The following is a 24,727-nucleotide window of genomic DNA, read 5'->3' on the forward strand; positions in this document are numbered from 1 at the left end:
CAAAATCACCATTCTCTGAAGAAATACCCGCTCCACCATGTCATATGCCTTATGCATATCTAACTTGATTGCACAATAGCCATATTTTCCCTTCTTATTTTTGGTCGTGTGGATGCTCTCCTAGGCGACCAAAATATTATCCGTGATCAAGCGTCCTGGAACAAAGGCGCTTTGAACAGGAGATATAACTTCATCCAATATTCTCTTCAACCGAATGACAATCATCTTAGAAATAATTTTATATAAAATAGTGCATAAACTAATAGGCCTGTATTGCGTTACCTTCTCTGGATCATCTATTTTCGAAATGAGAATGATAATAGTATCGTTCCAAGCTTCAGGAATAACCTCTTGATTAATTGCTTGGAGTACCTCTTCTGTAATAGAGTCTCCCAAAATGTTTCAACATATTTTTAAAGAACACCACATGAAGACCGTCCTTACCAGGGGCCTTTAAATCCCCAATAGAAAAAAGCACGTTTCATATCTTCAGCTGAGTAGGGTTGGTTCAGGTTATCGTCCATTGCCTGGTTCACCCGTGGAACCACCTTCTCTAGTAAAGTAGGATCAATATCATCTACCTCTGAGGTGAACAAGTTTGTGAAGTAATTTGAAACCAAAGGATTTAATTGAGCATGCCCCTCTTGCCAAATTCCTTGGTCGTCCTTCAATTTCTTAATCTTATTTCTGTGATGCCTCATGATAGCTTTGGAAATACGTGGTGTTTCGGTGCCCAACCTTCAGCCAATTGAGCCTACTACGTTGAGACCAGTATACCTCCTCTTGCTCAAGAAGCTTTTCAATTCCTTCTGACAATTCCTTTTGTTTCGCCAAGTCAGTTTCATTTAAATCCATACGGGTTATTTTCTCAAGTTCCTTCTACATAGTTCTCAACTTGCGCTTGAGGCTTTTCAAGACTGCTTTGTCCCAGCGGTGCAGCTGATCATGAATGACGTTCATTTTTTCTGCTAGTCCCGCACCCTGCACTTGCGGATCCGCACGATCCCAAGTGTCCTGAACCACATCTCTGAATCTGTCCTCTTTCAACCATCGCGCTTCGAAGCGAAGAATGGACGATATATTTGTGTCAGATACGCCTCCCTCTGACATACACATGATGATAGGACGATGCTCAAATCGGTTGTATTCTAGATTTGTTAAGATAACATCTCCAAACTTATTGTTCCATGATTCATTAGTCAAGGCCTTGTCCAACCTCTCTCTGATGTTCCCTCTTTCCCATGTAAATTTGTCATCAATGAAGCCAAAGTCCTCTAAATTACAATCATCAAGTGCTTCACGAAACATATTATCTTTGAAGCCTAAGGTTACCCTCTCCTTTTCAAAGGAGTATAAGACTTCACTCGGATCCCCCATTATCAACCATGGTAAGTTCCCAGTAGTGTTCAAATCACGCAACATTCGCCAGGTCTGATGCTTTTTTGCCCAGCTTGGCTCGCCGTACATGCCCGTGAACCTCCACATCATCTATCCCAGAGTCCACCAAGACATCAATAAACTTGACTGACTTAAACAGAAACAAACTATTGGCATCTTTCTTCCATAACAGTAACATACCACCACTTCGTCCATCACTACAAACGACTTCTTTACGATCCATATTCAACCTCCTCATCAAGCAATCTGTCGAATAACCATCCAAGTGTGTTTCCGACAGAAAAAGAACATCAGGGTTCCTTCGACATTTAACATCAAGAAGGGCCCTCACAACCGCGTCCTGGAGGAGACCACGACAATTCCAACTAAGAAGTTTCTTCAACGTGAGATTGATTGGAACTCAACTTCTCCTCGCTGAAATCATAAACTCATACACCTTCGATCAAGACAATAGAGTAGAGAGACGTATCTACTATGGGAGACATGTCACATAGACGACCAAGACCTCCTAGTAGAGAGAGAGAGAGAGAGAGAGAGAGAGAGAGAGACCAGCCACGACGTCGAACGACACCATCCTAGGACAACAACCCTCGACAGCCGCGCCATCGCCGGGCCAGCAAACCCTAGTCACCTAATTGCTCTCCTAACCAAATTGAGACCGAGTGGAGTTAGTTAGGAAGAGAGAAATATTAGCCTGCCTCCGAGGATTTTTGTAAGACATGATTGATAACGATCAATCTAATTGATTGATCAGCTCTTGGTGTCCGTCTTTCCCTACTACCTCTTCTCTATCCCCGAGCCTACCTAGAAGCGTCTCAACGTTGGAGACTTGGAGTCCTATTTCCATGATATGCCTCAATGGACGCGCTTCGCATAAAATTATGCCCAAATTTGTTGAAGATTTTAGGCATCACGGCGTGCAACTTGGTTAATTTAGGAATAACATTTCGTCTAACAGCTTATAAATAACAAATAGGATTAAGAAAACCAGATCGGATTATTATTTTCAGATGAAAATGCCCCAGACACGACAGAAACTCCCAGCAAACCAAAACATGTTCAGCCTTCGAATCCAGTCCGTCGAGTCGCTCGACGCCCTCGCCGCCCTCACCATCGCCGCCGCCGACGATGTCGGCACCAGCAGCTCCGCCGCCGGTGGCACAGCCGCATCCAATCCCATCTCCCCGCGCTCCAGCAACCCTCTCCCCTCCACCACATCCGCCACAACTCTTCTCGAGCTGCCCGGCGTGACCTCCGCCGCGTCCGCACGGAACCCTAGGACCCACCACACCCGCGGCATCCTCCACCTCTACCGCTCCTCTTCCTCCTACGCCTCCGCCGTCGCCGCCACCCCCTCTTCCTCCTCCTCCGGCCCCGCCGCCCCGCCGCTCCCCTGCGACTCTCTGCTCCCGGTAACGACCCCGCCTTGATTTCTTACTGATTTGTTCGTTTTCGCTCGTGCTCACGCCTTGTTTCCCCTCACTCGGCAGTCATGGCGCGGCACGCGGCTCCTGGTGCTCGCCGTCCCAGCCCGCCTCACGCCAGACGACTTCGTCCGCTTCTGCGGCCCCTACGTCGAGCACGCCTCTGAGATCCGTGTCATTAGGTGAATTTCCAGACGCATTTATAGTTGATTGCATTTGATTATGCACACATCACACTTTGGATGCGCTGTTATGATTGTAGCGATGATGGGGTAGAGGACCGGTACAGCGTGCTTGTGGAGTTTGAGGATCAGAAGAGTGCCGATGGATTTTACCTGGACCTCAATGGCTGGAGGTTCTCGTCCTCAGAGGTTGTGAGATTGTCAACTTGGTCTTGGTTGGTTTATTGGTCTTGTGTAGTTGGTTTATTGATCTTGTACATTACTGCTGCTAAATTTTGAAAATGTGCTTGCTGTTCCATGGTGCAGGTAGAGGTGTGCCATGTTCTGTTTATAGTTGCTGTGCAATACACATCATCCACTGAGTTGGCCGTCATCCCACCGGTTGGATCTACCGAGCTTCCGACTTGTCCTGTTTGCATAGGTTAGCTCCTTTTAGGCATACACACAAGCTAGTATTGTGTTAACATTGGATATGAACTTCGTGCAAAGTGTACTTCTGATTATGGTTGCATTGCTGGAGAAAATCCCAGTTGTAATAATCTAATAAAAATATTAGGTACTTTTATTTCCCAGAAACACCATCTACAAACATCAAATTTACATCTCTGTGGAGTTTTGACACTCACAAAATCCAGATTACCTTATTTTAAGGGCAGCCCACAATATTAGGCAAATCAATTTTGATGCTGTCTCTCTTACAGACAGCTTCTGGAGGCAATCTTTTAAGCTACCATGTAGTTTCTATCGAATTGCAGAACTGTGTCTGTGGGGTAAAATATTATGGCTTATGCATCATTTCTGTTGTTTAACTGTAACCATCCACAGATACACCCACTTGTTTTCTCGCTACATTTTGGAAATCATTTAATTAGATCTACCAATATTCCATTTCCTCATCTTCAATTTTTAGAATTTTTTGCTCGTCACTTTAGTTATGTGTCTAGTATAAGGTATTACATGACCAGTCTGTTCCTTGACTATCTTTTGTGTGTGATACAGAAAGGTTGGATCAAGACATCAGCGGAATTGGGGCTACTAATTGTGACCATTCTTTCCAGTGTTCATGTGTTTCAATGTGGGTCAGTTCATCTTGTCCGGTAAGGAAGGATCTTCTTAATCACTGTTTCATTGCGTGCTAATGGGGAAACTGGGAATCACTTTGTTTCAGATGGAAGTCATCTTTTCTTGTTTTGTCTTTAGAGTACACTGGGTTGCCATTACTTGTTTTATATAAATCTTCTCATGTGTTCACTTACTTTTAATATTCTTCAGTAGGACTATTTAGTGAAGTAACAAGAATTCCACAGCAATGTCGAATGTGCAGTCATCTGGTGACTGATATCACACGTTGGGCTTTATTTGTACTCTTGGACACTCGGAACCTACTCAGGTTCAGGGGTATTTGCAGTGTCAAATATTAAACGTTGTGTCTGTTGCTCATATGAATAAATTTCACTCGGTATAGAGTATTGAATGTTCACACCAACAGTTTGAATCTAACTATCTAAGATACATATTGACTTAAATATTAAACCTTGTGTCTAGTGCTCATATGAATATATTTTTACCTGGTATAAAGTATTGAATGTTGTTGCCAGCTGTTTGAATCTAATTATCCAAGATACATATTGACTTTCACTTCAGTTGACTAGATCATAAAATTGCAAACGAGTAAATGCTGCTTTATAGACACAAACATTCATTCCAAGTTTCCAACACTATAACCACATGTATGTGTAGCGTTAAATTGTCTGTGTATTGGGTTCCATCGTAGTTTGCCTTTATTTATTGTTGTTTCCATTTCAGGTTTGTCAGTTCTGTCAGAAGCTGTCTGAAGCTCCTACAAATCCTACATGTTCTGTTTGCCAGACCTCTGAAAACCTCTGGATCTGTGTGATATGTGGTTTTGTTGGATGCGGAAGGTATGCTAACGCCGGCTGACTGAAAGTGTAGCAGAACTTTTTTATCAGATGTTCAGAACCCATAGTCGCTCTGCTATGTGCTATTTTGAAGCGTTTAACATGATTATTTAAAGAAAAACTATGTCAGAGGTTAAATATATGACTAATTCTACTTTTGTCAACATGCCCAAATCAACCTTCACTTTATTAATTTGCCATTGATAGGTATAAAGAAGGGCATTCAATCAGGCACTGGAAAGGCACTCAGCACTGCTATTCTCTCGATTTGGAAACTCAGCGTGTTTGGGATTATGTTGGTGACAGTTATGTCCATCGGCTCAATCACTCAAAAAGCGATGTAAAGCATGCTAAGTTCAGTTCAAAGTGTGAATATCCCGGGGACAACTGTGTAAACTGCATGCACGATGACTCAGATATGGGTGGAGTTATGTTTAGCAGTAAAGCGGACACAGTAAGAGATTTAAGTTTCTTTGTTTTGATTCTCTGTAACACCTTCTTGGTATTCTTGCTCCTCAAATCATGTGCCCTGCCCTTAACAGATTGTGGATGAATACAATCGTCTTTTAGCAAGCCAACTTGAAACTCAGCGAGAGGTGCAGTGCTCTTTCCTTTGTAGCACTAGTTTTTTTGTATGGCCACTAGCCATTGTATTGTTCTAGAGCTTCTCATATAGTTTTTCTTGGAGATAAATTTTGTTATAGTTATGTACTATTCTGATCCATTTATATGCCTGTGTTTGTTCATATTGACAGTATTACGAAGCTCTTTTGTCAGACGCTAAGAAAGAAAGGGAACACCACATTTCTATTGCCGTGGATAAAACTATAAATGATAAGCTTCAAGAGCTGCAACTTAAGCTTGAAAATACAATGTTGGAGAAAAAGAAAGTAGCTGAAGTGAGCTTGTTTAAATCACACTGCCTTTTCCGTTATAATGTACAACCAGTGTGCCTATTGATGTAACTGATGTCCTATGCCTTCTCCTGTAGATGAATGAAAAACTCACGAAGAGCCAGGATATATGGCGCCAGACAGTAAAAGGAATAGAGGAAAGGTATGTTTTGATCTTTCCACCTGAAAATGGTTGTAGCCGTGCAACATTCGAGATGTGTCATGTGAAAGAAGTCAAATAATGCATTTTTGGGGGCACATTATGAACATAGACACTTGAAATGATTTGCTGAACTATATACTTTAGAGTTGTGTCATGTTCAGTCCTATTTAGAGGTTGTTTGAATATTTTCCTTTCATATCTATTCCATTCTAAAATGCCACAAGTTTCCTGTATCCTTTTGATTATTCTGCATCCATAGGGAGAGAGCACAGTTGAAGCTGAAGGATGATATGATTCTTGACCTGGAAGAGCAGGTGCTTATATTTTTCATTACTGTTTCTTTAAAAGCTATAATCTTTGGGAGCGTGGCTTTCAGTACAAGGGGCCTTTGTTAACATGTCCTATATAATCCATGTAGATAAAAGACTTCAAATATTCCATTAAGCTACAAAAGTCTATTGCGAAGAGTTCACATGCTGATGATCTCAAAGGAGGCATGCTGGTGCCACTGGCCATGGAATCAGATTCTGGAAAGGGTAAAAGGTCGTCAAGAACAAGCAAGAGAAGGAATTAATGGCGACTTTGCTAGTATGAATGCATGAATCTTCGCCATTTGTTGTATATGCTAAGATTCTGCATGTTAACTTCTGACTTTGTGTGATAAGCGCAAGGTCGGTCTTTCATTGTAGTTTCTCACTATACTAATCAAGTCCATCTGATACACTCAGCAAGAAAAAGTAGAATCTGATACAAAATATAATTCTGTTACATACCCAGAAAGTAATTTCAGGAAAGCACACTACATAACTGTAATACTGTTTTGCATTACATAACTTAATTGTTCAAGCACTACAGCTTGACCATTACAGATCTTATGTAAGGATGTGTAATTGCTCAAGCACATCCTATAAATGACATTTTGTCCAGTATGGTTTAGTTTTATAACTATCTAAATGTCTATGTTTTAGATAAATTCCTTTTTGCGGACTATTAGACTGATAAAATACTTTTAGCAAAAAAGTTTAAAAAATAGTGGAGTAGCTGATGATCGCACAGGAGGTATGCTGGTGCCACTAGCCGTAGAATTAGATTCTGTAAAGGGTAAAAGGTCGTCAAGAACAAGCAAGGGAAGGGATTAGTAGCCACTTTGCTGGCATGACTGCATGAACTGATGAACCTCCATTATTTGTTCCATAGGTAAGGGTCTGATGCGTTCTCAATAAGAAATACTCCCTCTGTTCACTTTTGTAAGACGTTTTAGACAGCTGAAATTGAACTGTTTTGGGTGTTCTCTTAAATGTCTAAAACGTTTTATAAAAGTGAATGGAGGGAGTAGTACAATCTGTTACGATGTATTCCTTCCGTCCGGAAATACTTGTCATCAAAATGAATAAAAGGGGATGTATCTAGATGTATTTTAGTTCTACATACATCCATTTTTGTCCATTTTGATGACAAGTATTTCCGGACGGAGGGAGTAGTAGAGTATTAGTTCACATTACAGAGACAGAAAGAAATTTAAGGAAGCTCAGTGGGTCTTATATACATTTGAAGTACTCCCCCCGTCCAGAAATACTTGTCATCAAAATGAATAAAAGGGATGTATCTAGATGTATTTTAGTTCTAGATACATCCCTTTTTGTCCATTTTGATGACAAATATTTCGGACGGAGGGAGTATATGTAATGCTCAAGCGCTACATGACACTATAGTACGGTTCATGTTACATAACTTGCAATTTTGCTCAAGCACTACAGCTTGAGCATTACCGATCTTCCGTAAGGATGGCAAAACGAGAATCCAATAGTGGCCCAAAATGCCAACACAAAGCCAGCAGCTGTGACCTCAAATAGAACTGGGTCACTGGGCGTCTCTTCAACATCTTTCCCCGCAGCAGGATCTAGACCAGGAGCAGCACAGGTATTCCCCTGAGTAATGTTGTGAAGGTTGGTGTTGGCTAGGTAGCTGTCCATGCTGAATGAGCCAAGCTGACCAGAGTTTGGTACGCATCCTGACAAGTTGTTGTGTGCCACAGAGAACGCCCCCAATGATGATAACTGGGTCAACTGCCAAGGTATTGGTCCACTCAGCTTGTTGTGGGAGAGGTCTAAGCTTTCTATTTCCTCCATGCCGCCAAAGGTCGTTGGGATTGGACCAACAAATAAATTGTTGGACAGGTTAAGAGATTTGATATGGCTCAGATTTCCTAGCTCCCAGGGAATTTCGCCATCCAACATGTTTGCAGATAGGTCGATGCCTGACATTGAAACAAAGAAACTTCGACCGTATGTGTATAGATTCCCTTTGGTAGCGAAGGAGAAGTCTACTAATAAGTCATAGAAAGCACCGTGGAGGTCGGATGTAATAACTTGAAGGACTGGCTGCAAAATTAGATCATCCGTGTCACCTTTAAAAGAGATATTACCGATACAAGCTGGAAGAGAACCTGAAAGCTTGTTATGGGACAAATCAATTATCCTCAGGTACATGAGTCTGCACAGGTTTGGAGTGATCTGCTCTTCAAACTTATTTCCACCCAGTGAAAGTAGCCTAATGTTTTCAAGGTAACCTACCCAATTGAGGTTGCCCATGAACTGATTGTGTCTGATATCCAAAGCAATTAGACTTGATGTGTTGAAAAGGGGAAAAGAGATATCGCCAGATAATGAGTTACCAGTAAGGTTAAGAAAATTCAGCACTATGAAGCAACTGTTTGGTACAGACCCTGTAAGGTTGTTGCGCGACAGATCTAAAAGGCGAATTCCTGTGAAGTCACAGATGTGTTGATCAAATTTGCCTGTTATACGGTTGTCAGCAAGATTCAGGGCCAACAAAGAAGACATTTTCCAAAATGATGTATCTAGTTCACCAGACAGCTCATTATCATGCAAATCAATGACATTTAGAGAATATCCTACCAGGTCACGAGGCAATGTCCCTGTAAATTTGTTACCATCCAAGCACAATTTCTGTATATTGGACAGATTATTCATCCCACCAAAAATCGGACCACCAAGCCTGTTGTTTGAGACCTTCAAGGTGAATAGCTGGGGATAATTAGTAAAAACACAAGCTGGAACCTCCCCAGAAAGTTTGTTGTTTGATAGGTCTAAATATCCCATGGAGCTGATCTCACACATTGACGTTGGTATGTGCCCAAACAAGTCGTTACTAGAAAAATCTAGATTAAACAAATTTGGAAACATTGAGCCGAGGTTGGCCGGCAGCTGTCCTGCGATATGATTCATGTGTATGTCGATAACAAGGAGTGAAGATTGGGCATGCCATACTGGGTCTAGCGATCCAGTTAACGAGTTATTCCCAAGATATAGTTGTTGTAGTTTTGTTTCCTCTGTAAACAACCAATTGGGCATGCTGCCTGACAAGTTATTGCTGGACAAATCAAGCACCTCTAAATGATGCTGTGTGAGTAAAAAATGTGGTTCTGCAATAGTGTTCTTGTTAAGGCCACAACCAGGGAGCACTAACTGTTTCAATTGGAATGAAGGTGTCCATCCAGGAATATTGATGTCAATAACTAGGTTACCATTGCCTGAAAGGTCTATCACTTCTAGCTTTGTGAGGTTTCGAAGCCAACTGAAAGAAAGTTTACCACTCAAATTATTTTGGGAGAACCGAAGACTCTTAAGCGACAATGAAAGGTTCAAAGATGGATTTATTGGAAATGGTCCTTCAAAATAATTCGTTGAGAGATTTAACTGTTCAATATGTGGAAGCGAAAACAAGAATGTTGGAATGTTTCCACTGAATTGGTTGGAACTCAAATACAACTCTCGTAGGTTCTTGAGGATTTCAAATGCTGCGGAAGTACCAAATAATGTATTAATAATTACTCACAGAAAACAACTGTGACACCATCTTTACTGATATAAGCAGGAAATGCTCATTATAAAAGGAGTGTAGGAGCACCTTGTACATTTGGAAGAGCTCCACTCAGGTTATTATGGTCGAGATGTAAGACTTCAAGTGGAACTGGTTCCGAAGATAAATGAATAGGGAAATCTCCCTCGAAATTATTATATGAGAGATCTAGGAACTTCAGATGAGGAAGTGAAAATATTGATACAGGGAGAGATCCACTGAATAGGTTGCTACCCAAATACAAGTTCCTGATGTTTTTAAAGGCTGTGATGCATGTAAGTAGTACAGTTAGTACAGGTGGCACAAATTAAAGTAGTGAGATAAGATAGATATTTTTACCTGGGAGAGTTCCATTGAGGCCATTAAAACGGAGGTCTAAGACTTCAATTGAAATTGGTCCCGAGGATGAATTTATTGGAATTTGCCCACTGAAGTTATTTCCTGAGAGATCTAGGATCTTTAGGTGAGGAAGTGCAAATAGGGATGTCGGGAGGCTTCCGTCAAAGCTATTCCAAGTCATGTTCAGTTGCCGCAAGTTTCTGAGATTCTCAACAGCTGCAATGTGTGTAGGCGAGACGAGTTTATGAATATGCAATTTTGACGTCTACCTTAGTACTCTACTTTAATTAAGGCAGAAAACACCGTCGGTTGAGACGAGACGAGACACCGTCGGTTGACGTTTAAGGCAATAGATCTAGGTATTCAAGCGAGTAAGGCAGAAAACACCGTCGAGTTTAAATACCAATGATCGTGTGAATAAGTTCCAAATATGGAAGAAAGGTTGAGACGAGACACTCGCTGTGTTGTATTGTTGCATTTCACGCGCTCCCAAGAGCAGCAGTCATCACCATCCTCCCCCCACGAATCAAGCGCACTCAGGGAATGCGCTCGCGGCAGGGAAGATCGGATGTCAAGTAGAGCAGCCCTCTCCTCCACGAAGCAGGCAGAGGACGAGTGAAGCATGGGCTGCAACAACACAAGTAGTATCAAAGACAATGATCCCCATGGCAAGCAGCTACCCATATCCGATAATAAGCTTTTCCTTCTCCTGTACACTTAGGTTGAACTGTAGGTAGCTAGACTTTGGAAGAAAAACGGTGAGTGGTTTTATAGTTCTGCATGCTTTGCTTTTATCCTTCGCTAGCTTCTTCGTACCAACTATACATAGAGAAGAACATGGACCGAGTCAGGGAGTACAGCTTGGCACAGGCGGTCAGTTTACATGGACCGAGTCATCGGCAATCATTCATCATCCACATGTAATCTTGTAAAATATATTTCGATGCACTCTTGACGAGGTGGATGGCCAATTAGTTGCAGCCGGCATTAGGTGCCGGCTAGATTGTTTCCTTTTTTTTGACAGCAAGTGCCGGCTAGACATTTCAACTTCTAAAGACGCCATATGGGGGTCCAAGGGAGACAGGGGTACGCACATATGTTTCCAAGGATACTATACCAGGCTCATGAAAGGACTAGACATATTTTTTTTCTGATAAAGAGAATATATATTAATATCAAGAAGATATCGTACATGCATTCAGTATGTACACCAACACAATATAAAAAGCTAGTCAAGACATCGAGAATGCACACATTCAAAGTATTACAAAAAGGAAAAGAAAGCGATTATTGTTTTTTTCTGAAGGATCTAGCAATTTGCTGGCTTCATTTGATTTAGCAGATAGCACATGGGAAAATATGGCATCGATCAAGTGATCATGGTAGAGGGGAAAGAAGAGAATGAAATGGGAAAAATCAGAGAAAGGAGAAGAGGGGAAACATGTGCCCTCTATCTCACAACATCAACCAGAATGGTTGCAACTCTAGAGTAACAGGAGTGGTGCTCCATTTCAAACAAGTGACACATTAAGGAAGAGAACGACCCACGAGCGGCGCCGTCGCAGGATACAAGCATTGAGATGAGATCAGATCATGGGTTTCACCCCGAAGAGAAGTCTGAGAAAACTCGACAAGAGAATGTCGGGTGAAGACCAGCATTCCTAGGTTCTACCATGGAAGGTCGGACATAGAGTTTCCTCCCTAGAACCCAACACTCAATGAGCACCACCTAACAAAAATCGCACTACAATGCCACCACATGCTGATCCATCAACGCATAGCTGCACACACCTGCAAAGTACACACGTCGATCTCATAACGCAATTGGGCCTGTGCCCGTGAAAGACATGTTGTCGTGCTGTGCCTAACGAAGTCAGATATCAACAGCGATGACACCGAGTCCATACTGCCCACGTAGAGACGAATTAGGCTAGTTACATGGGGCACCTCCGACGAGGGCCAAACCCATGCATGGAACCTGTCGAGGATATACCCCGCGGTGTAACCCGCCAAATGTATGACCCGGCTGGAGCTTGGTGACTCACTGGTGACCTGCTCAAACCTGGCGGTTTACGATTCATTGGAGACCCGGCGGGCGGGTCAAATAGATGGCAAGGTGAAAGTGCAACTATCCCTGGGTGGTTTTGGTAATTCCTAACAACATATAGCTCATTGAGCTAATGCTATTTCAAAATAAATATTTCAGGAAAGCTCAATGATTGGCATGGCATGGATGAGAAAAGTGGACCCCTCAAAATGCTAAGGACAAAAGGATTGGCTCAAGCTCAAAGCACAAGGCTCTACATTTTCTATTTTAGTGATCCAAGATCACATTGAGTCTATAGGAAAAGCCAATACTATCAAGGAGGAATGAGGTGTTGCTTAATGAGGTTCTTGCTCAAAATGCTTAGTGATATGCTCCAAAACCCTCAACTACTTTCTCACATCCACCTATGACCTAAACCAAAAGTCAAACTCGGCCCCACCGATTCTTTCTATCTGGCGCAATCGAGTTTAGATGTCGTAGCCACTGCCACAAACCCTAGTCAAATCGGTCTCACCGATAGGGATCTCGGTCTCACCGAGATGGGATTGTAATCTCTCTGTTTCCCTTTGTAACGTTTCGATCTCACCGAGATGAGCGATCATTCCCACCGAGATTGCAATGTAAACTCTCTGTTTCCCTTTCGTAATGTTTCGGTCCCACCGAGGTGAGCGAATCGGTCCCACCGAGTTTGCCTGACCAACTCTCTCGTTAGCTTATTACCAAAATCGGTCTCACCGAGTTTGTGTAATTGGTCTCACCGAGATTACGTTATGTCCTAACCCTAACCATATCGTTTCTACTGAGTTGCATGGCGGTCCCACCGAAAATCCTAACGGTCACATTATTCGCTAAATCGGTCCGACCAAGTTTTCTCAATTCGGTCCCACCGAGATTGGTAAGTTGTGTGTAACGGTTAGATTTTGTGTGGAGGCTATATATACCTCTCCACCCACTCTTTATTCGTGGAGAAAGCCATCAGAACATGCCTACACTTCCAACTTACATTTTCTGAGAGAGAACCACCTACACTTGTGTTGAGGCCAAGATATTTCATTCCTACCATATGGATCTTGATCTCTAGCCTTCCCCAAGTTGCTTTCCACTCAAATCTTCTTTCCACCAAATCCAAATCCTGTGAGAGAGAGTTGAGTGTTGGGAAGACTATCATTTGAAGCACAAGAGCAAGGAGTTCATCATCAACACACCATTTGTTACTTCTTGGAGAATGGTGTCTCCTAGATTGGCTAGGTGTCACTTGGGAGCCTCCGACAAGATTGTGGAGTTGAACCAAGGAGTTTGTACGGGCAAGGAGATCGCCTACTTCGTGAAGATCTACCCCTAGTGAGGCAAGTCCTTCGTGGGTGACGGCCATGGTGGGATAGACAAGGTTGCTTCTTCGTGGACCCTTCTTGGGTGGAGCCCTCCGTGGACTTGCGCAGCCGTTACCCTTCGTGGGTTGAAGTCTCCATCAACGTGGATGTACGATAGCATCACCTATCAGAACCACGGCTGAAAAATCTCCGAGTCTCCAATTGCGTTTGCCTCCTCAAACTCCTACCCTTTACCTTCATATGCAATTGTGTTACATTCCGCTGCTATACTCTTAGAATTGCATGTGTAGGTTGATTGCTTGACTTGTGCTAAGTTGCTAAAATTCGCCAAGAACTAAAATTGGGAAAAGGCAAGTTTTTTATTTAGTCAAGTAGTCTAATCATCCCCCTCTAGACATACTTTCAATCCTACAAGTGGTATCAGAGCTTTGGTCTCTATTTGCTTTGATTTCCATAGCTTTTGGTAGTCATAGCCTTGGTTTCACAACCTAGAAGAGTATGGCGTCTAGCGAGGGAAATTATCACCGTAGAGGTCCTTACTTTGATGGTACTAATTTTGCTAGTTGGAAGCATAAGATGAAAATGCATATTCTTGGACATAACCCTGTCGTATGGGCTATTGTGTGTATTGGCTTGCAAGGTGAATTCTTTGATGGGAGAAAACCAAACCATGAAGCTAGCGTGAAAGAGTTGATGCTGCTGCAATACAACGCTCAAGCTTGTGATATCCTCTTCAACGGATTGTGCCCCGAAGAATTCAACAAAATCAGCCGTCTTGAGAATGCAAAGGAAATTTGGGACACTTTGATTGGCATGCACGAAGGTACCGACTCCGTCAAGGAATCCAAATTGGATGTGCTTCAAAGTCAACTTGACAAGTTCAAGATGAAGGATGGTGAAGGCGTCGCTGAAATGTACTCTAGGATTGCTCTCATCACAAATGAGATTGACGGCTTAGGAAGTGAAGAGATGACCGACAAATTCATCATGAAGAAGATCCTAAGAGCCTTGGATGGAAAATATGATACCGTGTGCACATTGATCCAGATGATTCCCAATTACAAAAAATCTCAAGCCAACAGAAGTCATTGGTAGAATTGTTGCTCATGAGGTGTCACTCAAGGATAAGGAAGAGCTTCACAACAAGTCTAGTGGTGCTTACAAAGCCTCATGTGAAGCTCCCACATCATCAAGTGAGAAACAAACCTTCAATGAAGAATTGAGCCTAATGGTGAAGAACTTCAACAAGTTCTACAAGAGTAAAAGCAAGGAAAGAACTTCCAAGTCAAGGTCCTACAATGACAAAAAATATTCTAGTCGTGACCGTAATTACTACAATTGTGGAAGACCCGGACACTATTCCAATGAGTGCATAGCTCCCTACAAAAGAAGAGAAGAATCTCCAAAGAGAAGAAGTAGAAGAGAAGAATCACCACCAAGAGAGAGAAGGAGTAGAGATGATCGTTATGAACAAAGAACATCCCGGAGAAGCAAGGATTCGTAAAGGAAGGACAAATCATCAAAGAGCTACACAAAACGAAGACATCAAGCTCATGTTGGTGAATGGGTATCCGGCTCCGACTCTGAACATCACTCCGAGAGAAGCTACCACTCTGACTCAGAACATACTCAAGATGAAGGTGTTGCCGGTCTAGCACTTGTGTCAACCAACTCCTACGACATATTTGATTCACCAAATGAAGGACTTGGAAGATGCTTCATGGCTAAAGTGTCACACCCAATATGCGATACTATCCTAAAGAGACTCGAAGGTCCCACCAAGGATAGAACCGCATATTGAAACGCTTTTGCAAGGTGGATATCATTACATCAACATTACATAATAGATGGGGATACATACAAGAGGCATACAATGCCACACGAATACAACATCATCATACATAAGATCAACATCCGACTACGGATGAAATACACAAACAGAAACTCAACCGACATCCACCCTGCTAGCCCAGGCTGCCGACCTGGAACCTATCCCCTGATCGAGAAGAAGCAGAAGAAGCACTCCAAACAAGTAACATCGCTCTCGCGTCAGGACCATCACGAAACCTGTACCTGAAACTATTGTTGTAGTAATCTGTGAGCCACGAGGACTCAGCAATCCCATTACCATGGGTATCAAGACTAGCAAAGCTTAAAGGGAAAGGAAGGGGGTTAAGTGGTGAGGTTGCAGCAGCGACTAAGCATATATGGTGGCTAACATACGCAAATAAGAGCGAGAAGAGAGCAAGCGGAACGGTCGTGAAGCTAGCAATGATCAAGAAGTGATCCTGAACTCCTACTTACGTCAAACATAACCCAAAACCGTGTTCACTTCCCAGACTCCGCCGAAAAGAGACCATCACGGCTACACACACGGTTGATGCGTTTTAATTCGGATCTGGTGTCAAGTTATCTACAACCGGACATTAACAAATTCCCATCTGCCCATAACCGTGGGCATGGCTTTCAAAAGTTTAAACCCTGCCGGGGTGTCCCAACTTAGCCCATGATAAGCTCTCGCGATCAACGAAGGATATACCTTCTCCCAGGAAGACCCGATCAGACTCGGAATCCCGGTTTACAAGACATTTCGACAATGGTAAAACAAGACCAGCAAAGCCGCCCGATGCACCGACAATCCCGATAGGAGCTGCACATATCTCGTTCTCAGGGCAACACCGGATGAGACATCCTACGAGTAAAACCAGACCTCGAGTTTCCCCGAGGGGGCCCTGCAGTCTACTCGGTTCGGACCAACACTTAGACAAGCATTGGCCCCGGGGGGGGGGGCTATAATAAAGATGACCCTCGGGTTAATTACTCCCAAGGGAAAAGTAGGTGGTGGTGAGGCAAATGGTAAAACCAAGGTTGGGCCTTGCTGGAGGAGTTTTATTCAAAGCGAACTGTCAAGGGGGTCCCATAAATCACCCAACCGCGTAAGGAACGCAAAATCCGGGAACATAACACCGGTATGGCGGAAACTAGGGCGGCAAGAGTGGAACAAAACACCAGGCATAAGGCCAAGCCTTCCACCCTTTACCAAGTATATAGATGCATTAATAATATAAGAGATATTGTAATATCCCAACATAATCCTGTCCACCATGGAGCAATCTTCAACTTCACCTGCAACTAACGACACTATAAGAGGGGCTGAGCAAAGCGATAACATAGCCAAGCAACGTTTTGCTAGGAAGGGTGTCAAAGGTTAAAGGTTCATGGCAATCTGGGAGGCTTGAAGAGTAAATGATAGGTAGCATAGCATAGCGATAGAACGAAGCAACTAGCATAGCAATGATAGTAGTGAGATCCAGGGTAGCGGTCATCTTGCCTGAAATCCCGCTAGGAAGAAGAACGAGTCCATGAAGAAGATGGAGCCACGAAGACGAACCAAGCGTAGACGAACGAATCCTCACGATCGCAATGAAACGGGAACTATCGAGAAGAAGCACACAACATAGTAAACACACCACACATGAACATGACATGATGCACAAACAAGTATGATGCAAGACAAGACTACATGAAGCTACTCATGGCAAGAGATGATGCATATAAGAGTAACACATCAAAGCAAGTTTAAATGAGGCCGGGAACAACATATAACAATTCCGGTAAGTCCTCATATGCAAATTTCGAAATTGGTCCAGATCTGAATAAACCCTATGTTCAAGTTGTTAAACAGCAAGTTAAGATGCACCAAGATGATCTACACGAGATTCTAGTCAAGTTACATATAAAGTTCATTTAATTCGGAGCTACGACCTAGAAGGTATGAGCAAAACAAGTTAAACATGGCATTGATGTAAAATACATACAAACATCAAGCAAACACTCTCAAAACATGTATTCAATATGATAATATGAAACTACATGCAAAATCAAGCAAGTTTCATATAGAGCACACTCAAAACGGAGCAATGGTTCCACACATACACTCTATACAAGTTATAGCAACAAACTGTCCAAAACAGCAACTAGGCATATTGCAAGCATCAAAACAACATGCTACAGGACCTCAACAAGAAAAAAGGCATGGGCATGATGTACAGGTAAATCATAACAAAACATGAACACTGAGCTATCTCCATAGATCAATAGAACATGCTCCAAAACACATGGCAAGATTGCAAATAATAACAGTTTCAGACTTTGCAGAAATAATATCAGGTTGCAATGTTTAGAGCTATCAAATAACATGTTACAGGAACTTATCATGGCAAAAAAAGGCATGGCATGATACTACTAAATGCATAGAACAAAAGTCCTTTACTGACCATAAGCCAAAAAGGATCAGAAGATATGATGGCACCCATGTAAACATGGCAAGTTATATGACAGATCCATACATGGCAGGAACAACAATAAGTAGGCATGTTGGTGAGCTTGTACCACTCACCACAGAGCAATACATGGCATGTAAAGGTGACTAACTGTAAGAAGACATGTTTATGAAGCTAAGCATGGCAAGAGCAAGTTCATAGGGTGCATGGATCACTAACAACAATCATGGCAACATTGAACTTAATGTTAACAGGCTGACAGCAACATTATTTAGCAACTTTGGAGCAAGATTACAACAATCTACAGCAAGCCATAAATGCAACTAGGGGCATGGATGGATAGAACATGACATGTAGAACAAAACATCCTTAGTGAACATCTCCAGATTATGCATAGAATGACTTGTAGCAGCAGGTTTTCATAGCATCACGAAATAACAAATTCAGCCTAGCAAAACAGCAACAGCAAGTACCCTACTTAACAAGCTTGATGCACTCACTACACAACTCACAAAAATACATGGATGGCACCCCTGTAAAGATGGCATGACATAGACCAAAACACATGTAGACATCAACCTCATAGGATGCACACATCAAACATGGCAAAAATGACAAATGAGCATGTTCTGTTAACAGATAGCAGACAACATTATATAGCACTCTTGCAACAATGATTCAGGCATCAAGATGAGCTCAAATGAACATGGTGCAATGGAGCGAAACGGAGCAGCGAATGCAGAGTTATGGCATGATGAAGTGGGCACCAAAATGTATGAATTTTTGGGACTTAGCAGAATTTTCACCTCGCGAAAAAACGTTACCCCTCCACCCACTCTTTATGTGGGCACCAAAAACGTTCTTATATTATGGGACGGAGGGAGTAATGTGACACTCCAAAAAAAATTATTTGGTTTTCAGCAAATTCTTTGTTTGATTTGAAGGAGGCTATTCAAAATCTTAAAAAAAAAGACTCCTTCTCAAATATTTTTTCTTATGTCAAATTTTTTATTTTGGGTCATCCTCAACCTCGATGTTAGGCTTTGAAGGCTTTTCATTGGTGTGACTCATCACAATTTATTTTGAAAGTTTTTCAAATTAAAAAAAAGAAATCCTTAGGGTTTTTGGATTTATTCCTTTTTATTCCAACCATCCTCTTTCACCATGCCTCATGTTAAAATTTTCCTCCAAAACACCTCCCTCCACTTTGGGTCAAGTCAAATATCCAATCCTAGCAAGTTCAACCCCATTCTTGATTTTTATTCCATCTATTTTATCCCCAAAACCATTTCTGTCTTTTATTTTGGACCTAGGTGGTTTACAAAGGAAGTACCAAATCCCTTTTGAGTTTTGATCCCAAACCAACTCCTCTGACTAGTCCTTAGCACCCCCAACCTAGATCCATCAAGATCCACTCTTCCACAGTTCAAAATTTTCAAGTTTTGCTAACTGCAAGTTTGGACCAGATTTATCATTTTTGGTGAAATTCAATATTTCTCTTCTCCAAAAATTCTGGGATAAATCATGCAGCCTCCATGTGCATTGAGTGGTCACCTCACCAAAGATCAGCCCCATAAAATTTCTCCACATGCCAAAATCATTTCATCGAGCACCTGGCCTGCACTGTTGCTGTACATGTTCAGAGTTCAGTGTTTCTGTTTCGTCCGTCAGTGTCGTTTTCTTCAGAGACACGGCGTCGATCTCACTAGTGCCCACTCTGGTGCCATGCACACTGCTCCTTCTTCTTATCCAGAGCGCTGCATGGTCCTTTGCACGGGCACCATCGTCGGTGGTGACGTGTCCCGCCGACGCCGGCAGCTTCTGCGGTGGCAGAGCCACCCGTGGCGGCCAGCAGGGACCAGCACCGCCTTTCGGCGCTGTCCAGCGCCGCCCAAACCACCCGGGGCCTCCGCGTGGCCACCCCCTCCCCTGTGTGCACCGCAGCACCGTCGCTGTGGCCTGGCAAGCACAGAGTGTGCTCTCTGCCGCCACCGGGCACGCGAAGCGCCGTTCCGTCGAAACCGCAGAGCAGGTCTAATCCAACTGAGGTTAGCGTTTGAATGGAACCAGTGGATCATCACGTTGTTGCCCAGCCACCTAAAACCCCCGTCCGGCCACTGCCTCGTCGTAATCGCCGCCGGAGCTATCCCGTTCTCGGCAACCGCCTCAGGTCGGCTATAAATAGCCACCCCAAGCTCGCCTTCGACCAGCACCACTCCTTCCATCTCTCCAGGACTACGCCCGACCACTAGAGGACCCCGAGGAGGCCTTCTCCTCCGACTCCGGCCGCCCCGATCCGCTTCGGGCTCTGGCAAGATTAGCTTGAGTGCGTGCACCCCCGCCTCTCACGTTGTACCAGTGGCATCCTAGTGCACCCACTCCACTAACCCTCGCCCCAATTTGAAACTTGTAGCCCTCCCCGGCGAGATCCACCGACGCCCGAGCCACCGTCCGCCGGAGTGAAGGCCGCCGTCGACGTGCGGCTCGCCGACGACCAACTCCACCACCCATGAACGCGGGAGAGCACCTTGAATCCGTAGGTACCCTCCGCTCCTCCTAACTCGTCGTGGATCGTCGCCGGCGACCACCGCAAGCTTCGGGCGCCGGCACGCTCTATTTTTCTCTCTCAAACTTTTAAACCTGACGAGTGGGACCCCCTCGTCAGCCTCTCTTTTATATCCGAACCGTTTTCTTGGAAAGCGCCTTCGGTAAAATACGCTTTCAATCTGAAACGTTTTTCTGTCTTTTTCTGTTCTACCCCCTGGAAACTTTCTGTTTCATTACAGACAAGTCCCTGGACTAAAACTTTAATAACTTTTAAACAGAAAATGATTTTTGATTGATTCTTTTTCTGTCACCTCTATTTTTCTGTCTAGTTTTTTATCAGATTTATTTGAAAAATATTTGGAACACTTTTTGTGCACACACGGTATTTACGTTAGTGCGTATTTTCTTTATACCATAGATACCGGAGGAGGTGACGGAACCGCGAACTTCACCGAGCTAGACTCCGACTACTCCGAACCAGACAAGCATGTTTGAACCTTTGATATGATGAGTGTTTTGCATGTTTGCATTGAGTAGTTAGTTCATGGCATGTTTATATGCATAGCAGTAAGTGTTATATTGCGTGCAAAGCTGATGCAAGTGAGCTTCAAAACTCCATATGTTATTTGATGTGAGTTTACATGATCATGTGGTGACATGAGAGGTGGTAAGATGGCAGTATGAAGCATGCCAGTCTTATGCCAAACCATTCAACTCCAGTGTCAACGTGGATCAAGTCCCGTTACCATCCATTTCCTTTTGTGCTACCACATGTTTTCTGCAAAGAATATGGTTTAGTAAGTTGCAAACCGCTTTCCTCGTACACACCAATTAGAGAGGCCGTGATGAGGGTTCTATGGCTCTGGATTAAAGCCAGTCATCCGGTCAGGGGGCATGGGTGTTTCCGGTTGGGACCGAGAGGGGGGCACCCCTTAGAGCGCGCGATATAAATTTGATCCCATGCTACGCGAGGTTGTAGCCTCCCCGTCTCAAAGTTTTTCTTGAACGTTGCCTAGGGTGATTCCTGACATCGTGAGGTGGAATGGGTGTGTACTGGTTAGATGTGTTTCTACCGAAATGCCGTAAACGGAACTAGTCCTTCGTGACTACTGAAATCTGTTGGCTGTGGTTTAATAGTGCAAACTCTGCAGAGTCAAACTCATTCAAGTAACCGTATCTATGGTCAAGGTTGGTGTTCAACTTGTCCTTGTCAGTCTCAGTGCCAGTCTCCGTGATAATCTCCGGTGAACAAACATGAGTGGTAAACCCGGCTGAATGATTACTCATGTGGATGGACTAACCCGTTTATTATTATGAACTGGGTATTTTCCTTGGAATGGTCTATACTGCTTGAATACGACAATGAAATATAAGCCCTTTATGTGACGTCGCTCAGACGTCCGACTGTGGCATTTATTCCCTTTATGTGATGTCGCTCAGCCGTTCGACTGTGGCATTTGTGTTATTTACTTTCTATATAAGCCCTTTATGTGATGTCGCTCAGACGTCCGACTGTGGCACTCTTGTTATTTACTTTCGATATAAGCCCTTTATGTGATGTCGCTCAGACGTCCGACTGTGGCAATTGTGTTATTTACTTTCTATATAAGCCCTTTATGTGATGTTGCTCAGACGTCCGACTGTGGCACTCTTGTTATTTACTTTCGATATAAGCCCTTTACGTGATGTCGCTCAGACGTCCGACTGTGGCACGCACTGTCATTTATAATTCAATATAAGCCCTTTATGTGGTGTTGCTTAGACGCCTGACTGCGGCATGTTAATTTATTTGTTCAGCTTTCGAGGCGTCGATTCAGACACCCGATCGGTTTTTAGTTATTTTGTTGGGATTTCGGGAGGACTACCGCCTGACTTCCTTTTTATTTAACATGTCGTGCAAGTTTATTATTTGAGTGTGCATTGCTAATTGCTCATGATGCATCATGCTTGCATTTGTTATATCTTATGTCCGAACTGTCTTGCGAGTACATTCAAAGTACTCACCTGGCTTGTTGATTTGGCCAGATGTTGACGAAGGCGACCTCATGGATGAAGAGTACGATAGCGAGTCCGACGCCTAGAGGAGTCCCAGTCAGTCCCGTGCGATCCTGGATTTGGTTGCTTGTATCATATACGCTTCCGCTACCCGAATAAAATCATCGAGTCTCACTTCGACGCTCGATGAGCTACAGTATTAGGAGTCATGTCACCCACTTCACTGTGACATATCCACCACCACTTTTATTACGAGTTAGTAGTATGCCACCACACCCTTGTGTCATATCCGCCCTTATGTATAATATTGGCGTGCTTGTAATAAATTGTTGAGCAACCTCAGCTCAACCCTGTATAATATTTAGTACTACTGGATTTCTCTATCAAGTATTTGTCTACCAGTAAGGAGGATTTTTCCTATACTGGTCTATATAAAGGTCGGTTTCTCAATAAGTCTTTTATTGGAAAATTGGTCGTGACAAACTTGATATCAGAGCCAGGCTGACTGTAGGAAGCCACTAGGTGCGATCGCTAGTCGGTTATTAGCGTAATTAGTGCTATATTAATGTTTTGCAAATGTAGTCATTTTCTGATAGTCAGCGTAAATTTATGATCTGACTATTCAGAATTTTTGCCTACTTTTGTAGATGGCTGGCAATGACTGTGAATCACAGGTGTTCGCCAACGTGTCTGAGGGGTTCATCAAGCTTCTCACCTCCATCTTCAAAATCGCGATCGGGCCATCAACTCATCCGGAGTTCACACTCTACCAGCACAAGATCAACGACAGTCTGTCCATGCACCAGGCCGTGGTGCAATTCAAGGGAGGACGTGTTGAGTTATGCTGCTTCCGGTTTGTGGGAAGAGCCATGCCTACGGAGAGGCATGAAGGAAATATGCCCTAGAGGCAATAATAAAGTTATTATTTATTTCCTCATATCATTATAAATGTTTATTATTCATGCTAGAATTGTATTAACCGGAAACATGATACATGTGTGAATACATAGACAAACATATAGTCACTAGTATGCCTCTACTTGACTAGCTCATTAATCAAAGATGGTTATGTTTCCTAAACCATAGACATGTGTTGTCATTTGATTAATGGGATCACATCATTAGGAGAATGATGTGATTGACATGACCCATTCCGTTAGCCTAGCACTTGATCGTTTAGTATATTGCTATTGCTTTCTTCATGACTTATACATGTTCCTGTAACTATGAGATTATGCAACTCCCGTTTACCGGAGGAACACTTTGGGTGCTACCAAACGTCACAACGTAACTGGGTGATTATAAAGGAGTACTACATGTGTCTCCAAAGGTACATGTTGGGTTGGCGTATTTCGAGATTAGGTTTTGTCACTCCGATTATCGGAGAGGTATCTCTGGGCCCTCTCGGTAATGCACATCACTATAAGCCTTGCAAGCAATGTAACTAATGAGTTAGTTACGGAATGATGCATTACGTAACGAGTAAAGAGACTTGCCAGTAACAATATTGAACTAGGTATTGGATACCGACGATCAAATCTCGGGCAAGTAACATACCGATGACAAAGGGAACAACGTATGTTGTTATGCGGTTTGACCGATAAAGATCTTCGTAGAATATGTGGGAGCCAATATGAGCATCCAGGTTCCGCTATTGGTTATTGACCGAGAATAGTTCTAGGTCATGTCTACATTGTTCTCGAACCCGTAGGGTCCGCACGCTTAAGGTTTCGATGACAGTTATATTATGAGTTTATGAGTTTTGATGTACCGAAGGAGTTCGGAGTCCCGGATGAGATCGGGGACATGACGAGGAGTCTCAAAATGGTCGAGACATAAAGATCGATATATTGGACGACTATATTCGGACTTCGGAATGGTTCCGAGTGATTCGGGTATTTTTCGGAGTACCAGAGAGTTACGGGAATTCGCCGGGGAGTATATGGGCCTTATTGGGCCATACGGGAATAGAGGAGAGAGGCCAAAAGGAAGGAGGCCTGCGCCCCCCTCTGGTCCGAATTGGACAAGGGGGGCAGCCCACTTTTCCTTCTCCCTCTCCTCCTCTTTCCTTCTCCAACAAGGAAAGGAGGAGTCCTACTCCTCCTCTTTCCTTCTCCAACAAGGAAAGGAGGAGTCCTACTCCCGGTGGGAGTAGGACTCCCCCTTGGTGCGCCTCCTCCATAGGCCGGCCACCTCCCCCCTTGCTCCTATATATATGGGGGCAGGGGGGCACCCCAAAGATACAACAACAATTGATCCTTGAGATCTATTAGCCGTGTGCGGTGCCCCTCTCCATCATAGTCCTCCTCGATAATATTGTAGCG

At 43.4% G+C, this 24,727-nt stretch overlaps 1 protein-coding gene and 1 pseudogene across 1 annotated transcript; one reads left to right on the forward strand and one right to left on the reverse strand.

Annotated features, from left to right (window-relative positions):
* The first annotated feature begins 2,408 nt into the window (after positions 1–2,408).
* Positions 2,409–6,908, forward strand: LOC123047128 (BRAP2 RING ZnF UBP domain-containing protein 1). Its single transcript, XM_044470619.1, has 12 exons — positions 2,409–2,810; positions 2,889–3,004; positions 3,085–3,193; positions 3,311–3,425; positions 4,004–4,101; positions 4,811–4,926; positions 5,131–5,377; positions 5,466–5,519; positions 5,679–5,822; positions 5,915–5,979; positions 6,239–6,293; positions 6,398–6,908. Exons 1-12 carry the CDS (start codon positions 2,409–2,411, stop codon positions 6,551–6,553), a joined length of 1,677 nt encoding a protein of 558 aa, XP_044326554.1. The 3' UTR covers positions 6,554–6,908.
* An 822-nt stretch (positions 6,909–7,730) lies between these two features.
* LOC123039546 (receptor-like protein 13) lies at positions 7,731–10,867 on the reverse strand (annotated as a pseudogene).
* Between the last annotated feature and the right edge of the window lie 13,860 nt (positions 10,868–24,727).

Source organism: Triticum aestivum, chromosome 2B, assembly GCF_018294505.1.
Source record: "Triticum aestivum cultivar Chinese Spring chromosome 2B, IWGSC CS RefSeq v2.1, whole genome shotgun sequence".
NCBI classification, from domain to species: domain Eukaryota; kingdom Viridiplantae; phylum Streptophyta; class Magnoliopsida; order Poales; family Poaceae; genus Triticum; species Triticum aestivum.

Coding starts and splice junctions, on each gene's coding strand:
- LOC123047128 (XM_044470619.1), top strand. CDS start 2,409: ATGAAAATGCCCCAGACACGACAGAAACTCCCAGCAAACCAAAACATG. Junction 3,005..3,084: donor TCTGAGATCCGTGTCATTAG/GTGAATTTCCAG, acceptor TTATGATTGTAG/CGATGATGGGGTAGAGGACC. Junction 5,378..5,465: donor TTAGCAGTAAAGCGGACACA/GTAAGAGATTTA, acceptor TGCCCTTAACAG/ATTGTGGATGAATACAATCG.